This window comes from Macrobrachium nipponense, chromosome 24 (assembly GCF_015104395.2).
Source record: "Macrobrachium nipponense isolate FS-2020 chromosome 24, ASM1510439v2, whole genome shotgun sequence".
In the NCBI taxonomy this organism is placed as follows: Eukaryota; Metazoa; Arthropoda; class Malacostraca; order Decapoda; family Palaemonidae; genus Macrobrachium; species Macrobrachium nipponense.
In genome coordinates, this window is record NC_061091.1 from 47,552,309 (window position 1) to 47,563,696 (window position 11,388).

Sequence of the window (11,388 nt, forward strand, 5' to 3'; positions counted from 1 at the left end):
CCTTACTGAACTCAGAAGCATTACGAATTCTTATTGGCTTCACGCAGATTCAGTACTTCTCAGAGGAGATGTCATACCTTAACAAAAATTCCCACAAAATTCCATCCAGAGTTAAATGCTTAGGCTTTTCCTGGATGAGAGTGGACTTTTAAGATGCACTGGGAGACTACAAAATGCTGACCACCTTCCATATAGCAGTAAATTTCCTCTGCTTTTACCACCAAATTCTCCTTTGACTGGAATTATAGTCATTCATGCACATGAAAAGGTTCTTCATGCGGATGTTCAAGACAATTTGCAAGATGAGAGAAGAATACTGGATACCAAGAGTCAGACAGTGTGTCTAGAAGATGAAATCAAAGTGCCAACTATGTAATTGTCTAAAAGACCCCACCTTGGGCAGGCCTCCTCCTCCACCTCTACCAGCTTGTAGAGTGAACAGTTTCCGGCCGTTTGAGGTGACTGGAGTAGATTTGACTGGACAAATTCTTATCTGCAATCCAGACACTAAAGAAATGAACAATGTTTACATAGTCGTGTTCACTTGTACCTCAACACGAGCTTGTCACCTGGAAGTGGTAAAAGACTTAACCAGCACTGATTTTCTTATTCCTTCAGACGATTCACTTCGCAAAGATCATGCCCTCGTCGAATGATTTGTTTTATTAAAAGTGTTATTTTTTTTACTTTTTAATTTGAAAGAAAACAAATTGAAAAATATGATTTGGAGGTTAATAAAAACCTAAGCACAACTGTGCTGCATCTATTTATTTTGATATAAAAAATTGCGAGTACACAGTAATTTAGGCCAGCGCTGGAAGCCTAAAAGATAAATCAATAGTAGTTCGTTCATAAAATAATATTTTTAGGAAAAAAAGGATTGAAAAACATAAAACAAATAAAAACAAATAAATAAAAAAAGTAAATCACTGATTTTCTTTATTTTTTTCATTTTCAGAAAAAAAAAATCACCAACCCTGCTTGGAGTGACTTAAATTGTCACTTGAGTGACTTGAATTGTTACTTGAGTGAATTGAATTATTTGTCGAGTCGAATGAGTTCAGCACCAGTTCCCGACGGTGTTGCCAACTCCGGCGGTAACTCCGATCCTTAATTTGAGAGTTGCAAGTTCTTTCTCCTGGAGTTGGAAGGACCTCGTGAATTTGTCTCGACTCGGGAGTAAGGACAGTTGGAGGAACTGAAAAGTTTTGGGGAGGAGGGGGCGTTGGGCAAATTGCCTTGGGGAGGGAGGGAGGTGGGGGGAGGGGCTGAGGAAGGCCACTCAATTAATTATTATTAATATATAATACTATATTTTTTATAATTATCAATATCTTAATTATTCTCACTCAATAATAATAATACTAAAAATGATATTATTATTATTATTATTATTATTATTATTATTATTATTATTATTATTATTATTAGTTATTTATTTATTATTATTATCATCATCATCATCTTAACTCTCATAATCAAGCTCGAAGACAGTGGAATTTGCAGCCTAATCTATAACCTCTTACTAGCCCAAACCCAGAGGAACCAAGAAAGAAAGGAAGAGGGAAACGAAGAAAAGAAGGAATAAAGAGAGAGAGAAAAAAAAATGCCCTGCCATGTTAATCAGCGGTGTTTTAAGCCCTTCGAGAAACCTCTCGTAGATCTCATCCTGGCGGCATTATGAGATACGAGATGGCACTTCAGGGCATACGAGAGAAGAAGAAGAAGAAGAAGAACAGCCCCTCGACGGGAGAATTGTCAATCAATATCACCTGTGACGTATCTCCCATCCATTGTCGACTCATCGACTGCAATCGTCGACTGGAATGAAATTACTCGACGAAAGACAAGGGCCTTGATGAGAGAGAGAAAGATGATTTTTTTCTGCTTTACAAATAATTCTTGGTCATTATTGATTATGTGCTTTAGTGATTTTAGCCGTGAGTAATCATAGCAATATTCATGAAACAACAGAACTGAAAGAGATAAAGGGAAGAATTTATTATTATTCTTATTAGTTATTATTATTTTTATTTATTATTCTTATTATTATTATTATTATTATTATTATTTAGCAACACAATTCACCATGACAGTTGAGCAGAGGCTCCAAAAATTCCCTTAGGTGTTTTAACTTAGATGTTTTGTATGAAGCAACGAAAAAAATCCTTGTGATTGTTATAATTATATATTACGGGTTAAAACAACCGCGTCCGGCAGAGTATATAAATAACTTTGTTTACACTTATATTTGAAAAAAAAATAAAACATGAGCTTTTTCACGGTCAATAAAGCGTTCGTGGAAAAATCGCCTGTTTGTATAATTTTGGAAATTTATGAACACGTATTTCAACGGTTCTTTGTCGACCATTTCAAGGAGAACAATTCATTTGTTCGCCCTCTTAACTTAGGCATTGGTTTCTTTATAAGTTTTTACCCTGTAGTCATATATATATATATATATATATATATATATATATATATATATATAATCTATATATATATATATATTATATATATATATATATATTATATATTATTTAATTACTAATTTACAGTGTACATACACATTTTTAGCTCCCATTAGCCTATGATTTAAGAGACCGGGCTTCGATCCCAATGCGAGTCCAGATTTTATTTCGGTGAAATGCGTGCTAAATATATATATATATATATATATATATATATATATATATATATACATATATATTATATATATATAAATTAAAAATTGTTCCCAGTTCGTCCCCAGCGACGTCGTTTCTGGGTATAAAAAAGTGCAAGAAAGAAATCCGGAACAAATCGGCGAGAAAATAGAGTTAAAAAGTCGATGAAGAAATAAAAAAAAATGCAAATTGGCGCGAAAATAAATGGAGCCTCGGAGAATAGCGGAAATGGATTTCGTAAGGAAATATCTTTCCTCTAATTGGCGCTCTCTCTCCTTTTACACATATTTCATGTGCAGTTATTCCGTATTGGTAGGGTGATGTGTTCACGACCCGGACAGTAAAATGAATAATATTCATAAAAAAAAAAATTATAGAGCTACAGGAGAGATTTTGTGCTTAAAAGAAAGCTTAACTAATTCCCCATCTTATGTTATGAGTTTCATATCTGTAGATATCATAGTATTGGTTTTACAGCCGTTTTTAAAATCCAGAATTCTCTGTCCGGGTCGAGACCGTGTGTTCACGACCCGGACGGGGGTGTGGTCTCAACCCGGACGGATGTTTTGGTCCACCAAAAACACACTTACACCAATGTTTTATATTGTTTTTAACTAAGAACATCCAGAACATGACACTGAAAGGTGGAATAAAACAATTGGTAGCAAAATCTCAATTTAATAAAAAAATATGGTAGCAAAATCTCAATGTAATAAAAAAATATATATGTATAAAAACTGTATAAAAACTAATGACTAAACTAATTACTAAACTAATGAGCAAAGCTCATCAAGGTCCTCCCTCAAGGGAGGGAGGACCTTGATGAGCTTTGCTTGTCGTTGGGTGGTCCCCGTGCTGACTGTAAGGACCCCCAACACCCTGCTGCGGTCGACACTGTCGACATCCCCGATGGCTGGGAAGTGGAAGGTGTCCTTCAGCAAGGGCGACTTTATCCTCAAGAAGTCCAACTCCAGCCGGCCGTCTGTCTCCAGGGAAATGACCTTGCCCACAAAGTGGACAAGGTCCTCAGACCTCTTCTTCTGGAAGACAAGCTGGACCAGGACAAAGTCACCCACCTGGGGGAAAAAAAAATGAAAAAAAAGAATTAATATGGAATGAATGAATAAGGAATTTGGCTTTAAAAAAATGAAAAAAAAGAATTAATATGGAATGAATGAATAAGGAATTTGGCTTTAAAACCAAGCACTGGGGAATCAAAGGCCATTCAGCTAGGCTACTAAATTTGACAATTAAATAGAAATTTTCTTTTAGACTTGCTTATGCAATAGATGAACATAATCTAGGCTAGGATAGGCTACAAATTTTGAAATATTAAAAAAAAGTCCCTCACCTCTGGCTCCTTCTGGACGAAAGGATAGGAGGCAGCATCATGCTCAAGGTCTTCTGCGAACTCATCTGAATATTCAGATGAGTCGTCACACAGTGCAGGATTGTCGGCAGCCTCCTCATCACTGCTGCTCGCCTCAACTGCCTCAGACCTCCTCCTCTTTGCTGCCTGTCGTGCCTCCTGCTCTCTCTTCTTCTCCTCCAACCTCCGCTTCTTCTCCTCTCTGACTGCTTTCTTCTCCTCCTTCTCCCGCAGCTGGCCAAGAGCCTCCTCATCCTCAGTCAGGATGCAGGCGCGGATCTTCTTGCGCCCTCTGGCAGGAGGGCGGGGAGGAGCCTTCGGGTAGGGCTGCACAGCTTCGGGAGTGACGTCAAGGTTTGAAGGAGATGAGGTTTTGGAGTTGGGAGTCCGCCGAGGTTGGGGTGCTGCTTCAGGAGTGCTAGCCGCTGAAGCAGAGAAGGCTGGTGACATCCTACCTATTCCAGATGGTCCAGGCTGAGGTTGGTCAGGCTCCGATGAACATGGTGTCAAGGGTGCGGCAAGAGTTTTGTGGCAAATCATCATCATCATCATCAGGAGGGGCCTGCTCTGTGACTTCTGCCCCAAGAAACGCATCATCTGGAAAGATGTTGCGGTTGACGGGAAAGATGCCAGTAGCGCGAAACCCATTGGTGATGTTGGTGACATTACAAACCTTGTCCCAGGCCTTGCACGCCATCTCTGGCAACATATGTTCCGTAATGGGCACGTGAGGGTTTGAGAGCTTGAAATCGTCCTGAATTGATCGCAGGACAGACTTGAAGGGGCCAAAGACACTTACATCTAATGGCTGGAGTTTGGCTGTAGTATGAGGTGGCAGCGTGACAATTACGATGCCATGCTGTATCGCATACTCAACTGCACGAATGCTCATGTGACACTCGGCATTGTCCATTATCAGCAGTATCTTATTCTCCACTGAAGAATAAGACACCTTATGGAGATGCTCGAGTGTCTGCACGAAACGCTCATGGTCCATCCAAACCGTTAGCCTGCAAGAGCACTGTGGTTCCAGGAGTAGTCCCTCTCTGAAATCAGCATTCATCTTCTTTCGTGCGATGATAAACACTGGAGGGAAACCATGCCCTGCAGCATTAACAATCCCCACGAAAGTCATATGATTGCCTCTCTCCCGAGCAACCTGCGAAGCAACAGGACGACCTCTCTCGCAAACAACCTTACATGGCTTCATCACAGTGGACAAGCCACTCTCATCCAAGTTGAAGATCCTGGCTGGCATGAAACTGTGTCGCTCGACAGCTTCCACGTAAGCCTTGAAGAAGACTTCAACGTTTACGCGGTTGAAAGCTATCGCGCGCGAAAGTGACATGCCCTCCGGAGCCTTCAGTGCAAGCTTTGGATGACGGAACATATACCCGTAATACCAGTCACGGGTGGCCATACCTTCCCTCCTCCAGACATCAGGAATAGCCGGGCTGCCAACAGCCTCTGCATACTTCAGGACCATCCTCCTGAAAGCTCTCGTCGGCAGGCCGTAGAACATGCGTGCAATCTTTATCGAGTATTCCTCGATGAAGAGTTCCTGCGCATCGGTGAAAACCTTCTTGACGTTCTGCTGCTTTGGCACGAACGTCCTCCCATCACTCTCCTTGAGGGACCGAGTGAAAGCATCCTGAAAAAAATAAAACAAAGGTAAAGTGGGGAGCATAGGCCCTATAGGCTAAATGGAAAGTAAAGTTCTTACCCATAGGCCTGAAATAAAAGGTAAGTTCTTTGGCTAGCCTAGGCCTACCCATATAAATTACAATTTAAGAGGGCTTAGATTTATTCAAGCTTACCCCAAGAGTCGAAGGTTTCACTCCAAAAAGGTTGCTAGCAGTGCGGATGCTACAGCCTGTCTCAACGCGGTGATTAAATGCCTTCTCCAAGTTGGTCCAGTCCGTGGTTAGGATGTTCTTGGGCTGGTATTGTTGCGAGCATGGCTGCGAGGCACGAAGGATCTGAAAGAGATAAATGGCATTAGAGACATAATGAATTGGCCTAGGTTAAATATTTCAATTTGGAAGACTAAACACTATTGGGGGTGGGGGGCACATATTGATACTAAAAAAAAATTAGTTTGCACAAAAAAAAAATAGCTCAAAACTGACTCATCTTTGACTTTGCAATCACCATATTTAATATTTTTTTAACCATCAATAATTTTTATAAGAGTTAATATATAGTATTAATATGGTTTTAGGTTAAAATGAGAGTGATTGACAGAGTCATTAAAAAAAAAAAAATAAAAAGTTCTTATCCTTCCTCCCCCCTCCCCCCCCCCCCCGTGTTCTCGACCCGGACAAACCTGTCCGAGTCGAGAACACGGACTGCATTTTAAAAAAATTTCTTAAAAATTAAAAAAATTGGGCCTAGGTTAAATATTTCAATTTTGGAAGGACTAAACATATTGGGGGGCACATATTAATTCTAAAAAAAATTAGTTTGCAAAAAAAAAAATAGCTCAAACTGACTCTATCTTTGACTTTGGCAATCACCCATATTTAATTATTTTAAACCATCAATAATTTTATAAGAGTTTAATATATAGTATTAATATTTGGTTTTTAGGTAAAATGAGAGTGATTGACAGAGTCAAAAAAAAAAAATAAAATCCTTTCTATACCTCCGTGTTCTCGACCGGACAAAACCTGTCCGAGTCGAGAACACGGACCTGCATTTTAAAAAAAATTTTCTTAAAAATTAAAAAAAATTGGGCCTAGGTTAAATATTTCAATTTGGAAGACAAACACTATTGGGGGGCACATATTAATTCTAAAAAAATTAGTTTGCAAAAAAAAAAAAAAAATAGCTCAAAACTGACTCTATCTTGACTTTGGCAATCACCCATATTTAATTATTTTAAACCATCAATAATTTTATAAGAGTTAATATATAGTATTAATATTTGGTTTTAGGTTAAAATGAGAGTGATTGACAGAGTCATTTAAAAAAAAAATTAAAATAAAATCCCTTATATACCTCCGTGTTCTCGACTCGGACAACACGTGCACACTGTCCGAGTTGGGGACCACGCACTAATTTTTTTAAAAATTCGTAAAAATATAAACAATCGGCCTAGGTTAAATATTTCAATTTGGAGAAGTAAACACTAATGGGGGGCACATATTAATGCTAAAAATAATTCACTTCCATCAATAAAACACTTCGAAAATCACTCGATATTTAGCCGTGGCAAACACCCATTTCCAGCTTTTTCCATGGCTTTATCTCACATATGGTACATTATAGTTGTAAGAACTATGCAATCATTCACTTTTTAATTGGTTTTTCCAGTACACTTAATTTGCATGAATTTTCAAAAACTGTCCGAGTCGAGAACACGGCATAAATTTTTTTCGCGGGTACCCGAAGCGAGTCCATTCTTGTTTAGGCATTCCGTATTATCACTGATTTTATGCCAATATGGCTATATTACATAACAAAACTTATTACAAGTTGATCACGCCTTATTCGTGGTCATGGCACAATATATCCTGATGCCGAAAATTAAGATCGCGACCTCTTAAAATCGAAATTCTTACCTTGTTTACAAGCGAAGCGTTGGCGGGTAGGTTTGCAAATGGCGTCTAGTTAGGACCGCCTTCCCTCATACGTCATAGCTCTGACGTCATCCTAGGCTCGATCGTTCATTGGTTAATCAAGACTGTCCGGGTCGAGACCTTGTCCGGGTCGTGAACACATCACCTACAACTAAGAGTTAAACCGAGATGGTAATTTTATCAGGCAGTCTCTCTCTCTCTCTCTCTCTCTCTCTCTCATATTTATATTCAGTTATTCTCTATGGGGTATAATTTAAGTGTTCAACTGAATCGATAATTTTACGAGAAAGTCTCTCTCTCTCTTTCTTTACACATATTTATATTTAGTTATTCCGTATTGGTACCTACAACTTAAGAGTTCAGCTCAGTTGGTAATTTTACTAGAGGCGCTCTCTCTCTCTCTCATTGACGTCCCCTTGCACGTCGGAACCGTTAATCATCTCGAAATGGGCGGGGGAGAAGAAGAAGAAGACTTCTGCGGCGGCGGTGGTGGTGGTAGGGGGTGGCGGGGGGGAGAGAAAGAGTGCAAATGAAATTCTGCAGAGTCGATTGATCGCCTGCTTCAACCTGGCGTCACACCGACGTGCGATCACCAACCTCCCGGTCCCCGCCTCTACCCTTATGCTATGCTATGGGGGTCGGTTGCCGAAATGCGTATTCTGAAGCAGTTCCTGTGGAGAGCGTCTACTATAGCTGGTTCACTTAAGGTAGATTCTTGAGTGAGCCCTGTGCCTACGAGACGTTTGTTTGGCGGGCGCTGATTGGCTGGGAGCTGCCCTGCCACTCAGCGGCCGCCAAACAAACGTCTCGGAGGCATAGGGCTCATCCAAGAAGTTACCTTAAGTGAAGCAGCTATACTTACATACCTCCTCATATCAGTGTCGACTCTCTCGTCCTCTGGGTGAGATATTATTGTCTCGAGAAGTCAGATTCAGTATAACTCGGGTTCGATACCCCGCACGTGGTGAATGATTCTGCTATCATATATATATATAAATATATATATATATATATATATATATATATATATATATATATATATATATATATATATATATATATTATATATATATATATATATATATATATATATTATATATATGTAGGCCTAGGGTTTTTGGTTAATAATATATAGCCAATATGTTCGCTGTGACCTATGGAATGTGGAGAAGCAACGACCCGAGAAAAGCTGACGAATAGTTTCTGTCGGTGGCGTGAGATAAAACTGCTTAGTTAGACAAGTCAATGTACTAAGTTCATGAACACTCTTCTCAAAGTGCCTTTGTGAAACTGGATGCAGCTAGTATTGTAAGGCGCTAACGAACTGTGCATTCGTGTGTGCGTGTGCGCCTCTTCTATTGAAAATGTTGGATACCCAAGTCTATGGGGGATTTTGATAGAGGCGGCTTTGAGAGAAAGGCAAGATGCCGTGGTGCTCTTCGAAGTGGTTTTTTATTAAGTGCGCGAAATAGTCCGGCTGCATGGGTGAGTTAAATTACTTTAGCCGAAGACTGGCTTTTTATCTATTTGACAAGTTTGTAGTAATATTCAATCTTTAATCTCTGATTGTTAAACTTGTGTGTGTACTTATGGGATGTGTTCTGTGTCTTTGAAACAGACGGTTCTGGCAAAAGGGGGACCGAGAGTCTTAGGGGGACAGAGAGTCCCAGATGGGACAGACATTCTGGTGTGACTACATTTACTGTTTAGACATTTTGATAGTGGGGTAACTTGAAGTAAGTGAGTCTGTAAGACTTGATTAATTCATTATTTATTCATTGTTAATAAGTGTATTTTCTTTTGATGCAACTCTCTCATTTTCATTACCTGTTAGAGTGGAGAGAAAGAGGTGGAGAGAGAGAGAGATTGCTTGGAGAGAGAGAGAGAGGTCGCGAGCCGTTGATCGCTTGGAGAGAGAGAGAGAGAGAGAGAGAGGGGCTGTGTGTATTGGTTTGCCTTGACGCTCGAGTTACACGTTTACCAAATGAATAATGGGGAAATCTCCTCATTACAGGTTTTGGTGGCGAGCGGTTAAAAAGGGGTATAAAAGTTTTTTTTTATGCCTGGGAACGCCAATGAAGAGATAGGTGACCAGTTAAAAAATAAAGGGGTTATGGCTTAGCGATAGTTTTCGAACGAAAAAGCCTTTGTGGGATTGTGGAAAATTGTTAAATTGTTAGTTTTCAGTTACTTAGTGAGAAAAAAATGAGAAATATCCGTCCGGTAACAGAAGGGAGGGAAGGATTTTATTGGACTCAGCATTTGGCCCAGGCAGTCTGCCTACTAGTTGCAGCAGCACTCAGTGTGACTTCTGTGTGTAATGTCGAGTGCATCCTGAGATACCCGTGTGGGTGTTGTTATTAGTGCATTACGTGAATTCCGAGTTCTTCTTGTTCCCATTATGAAGTGGTGAGTGTTAAAAAAACATTGTCTTTTAAGGGGAGGGTTTTTTAAAAATATTTCAGTGAAATGGTACTGGTTCAAGAGATCAAAATAAAATTTTTTTCTTTTCTTTCCCCATGGTAGCGAAGTGACGTGTTTTCTTTATTGGCGTGTGTTTATGATAGACGTATTCGTCTTTGTTTAACACATAAGGGTGTAAAGATGTATTTATGCATGCGAACTGTGCTTGGATAGCATATTTGGCTTGGAGACAAGAGCGGCCACTGAATTTCACGGGCTCAGCACATTTCTGCTAACCGCGCAGAGAGGCGCATTGCAAGGGGAGTATGTCCTGCCTCTGGGGATAGTGCATGTGCAGGGGAGGGTACTAGTGTATACCTCAGGGAGGTCCTCAGACACTGTTTAAGGGGAGATGGGTACTAGCGTATGCCTCGGGGGTATCAGGTATCACTTGACTGAGGGGTTGTTCTAACGGGGGGGGAGAAACTTTTTTTTTTCTCAGTGGGGGTGAACTCCTTTTTTTTCTTTGTGTCGGGTGTTGGGGGATGAGTTTGCCCTTGACAATGAATTTCCAATGCCAGGATATCAGCTGATTGATTAGTTGATGAAGTGAAATGCCCGTAGAGTCTTTTTTTTTAGAAAGAGAATTGAAATGCATTGTATGGGTGTATGTTTTCCTTGTGCCTTGGAAGACACAAATATATTGGGGAGACACAGATTATTATTATTGTTTATTTTTATTGTGTTGGAGAGATTACTTTGAAAATGGTGCCGAGTGGTGATGCATGGTAATGCCCGATGCCGTGAATGGTGTTGCATCTGGAGAAATTGTGTGTCATAAGGTTCAGCATTACTGGTGTATGCTATTTGAATTTACCCTTACTTGAGATCTTTGCAAGAGAATTGTTATTATGGAGAGTTATTATTATTATTAATAATTATTATACTTGAGATGTGTCACGGGAGGGTTGCTTAAGTATAATTATAATTACGAGAGACTTGTTTTACGAGAGATTTGAGATATTTCGTGGGAGATTATTTTATAATTATTACAGATAATTATTCATGGAGAATTATTACAATGAATTAATGGGAGAAAATCTTGGGGCTAATTATTTGTTGAGTTTTTGTAACTTTGGAGAATATTTCAGTGATTCATGGGGGATGACTTTTGCTGAATCTTGATGAATCTAACTGAATCTTGGTGAATTGTGTTGAATCTTGCTGAACTTTAGCTGAATTTTTTGCTGAATTTTTGGAGACTGGGCAAGCATTAACATTGATGATATTTTTTTTTATACTGATACTGGTGATTTTAATGATAGCAATTTTTTTGGTGATTTTGCTGATAGTGATACTTCTGATACTG

The 11,388-nt window shown here is 39.4% G+C and overlaps 1 protein-coding gene across 1 annotated transcript; it reads right to left on the reverse strand.

Annotated features, from left to right (window-relative positions):
- Positions 1–3,269: 3,269 nt before the first annotated feature.
- On the reverse strand, positions 3,270–4,485 carry LOC135203064 (uncharacterized). The gene is made up of 2 exons (XM_064232671.1): positions 4,018–4,485; positions 3,270–3,742 (listed from the first exon to the last, which is right to left on the reverse strand). The coding sequence occupies exons 1-2, from the start codon at positions 4,483–4,485 to the stop codon at positions 3,434–3,436; spliced, it is 777 nt and encodes a 258-aa protein (XP_064088741.1). The 3' UTR covers positions 3,270–3,433.
- Between the last annotated feature and the right edge of the window lie 6,903 nt (positions 4,486–11,388).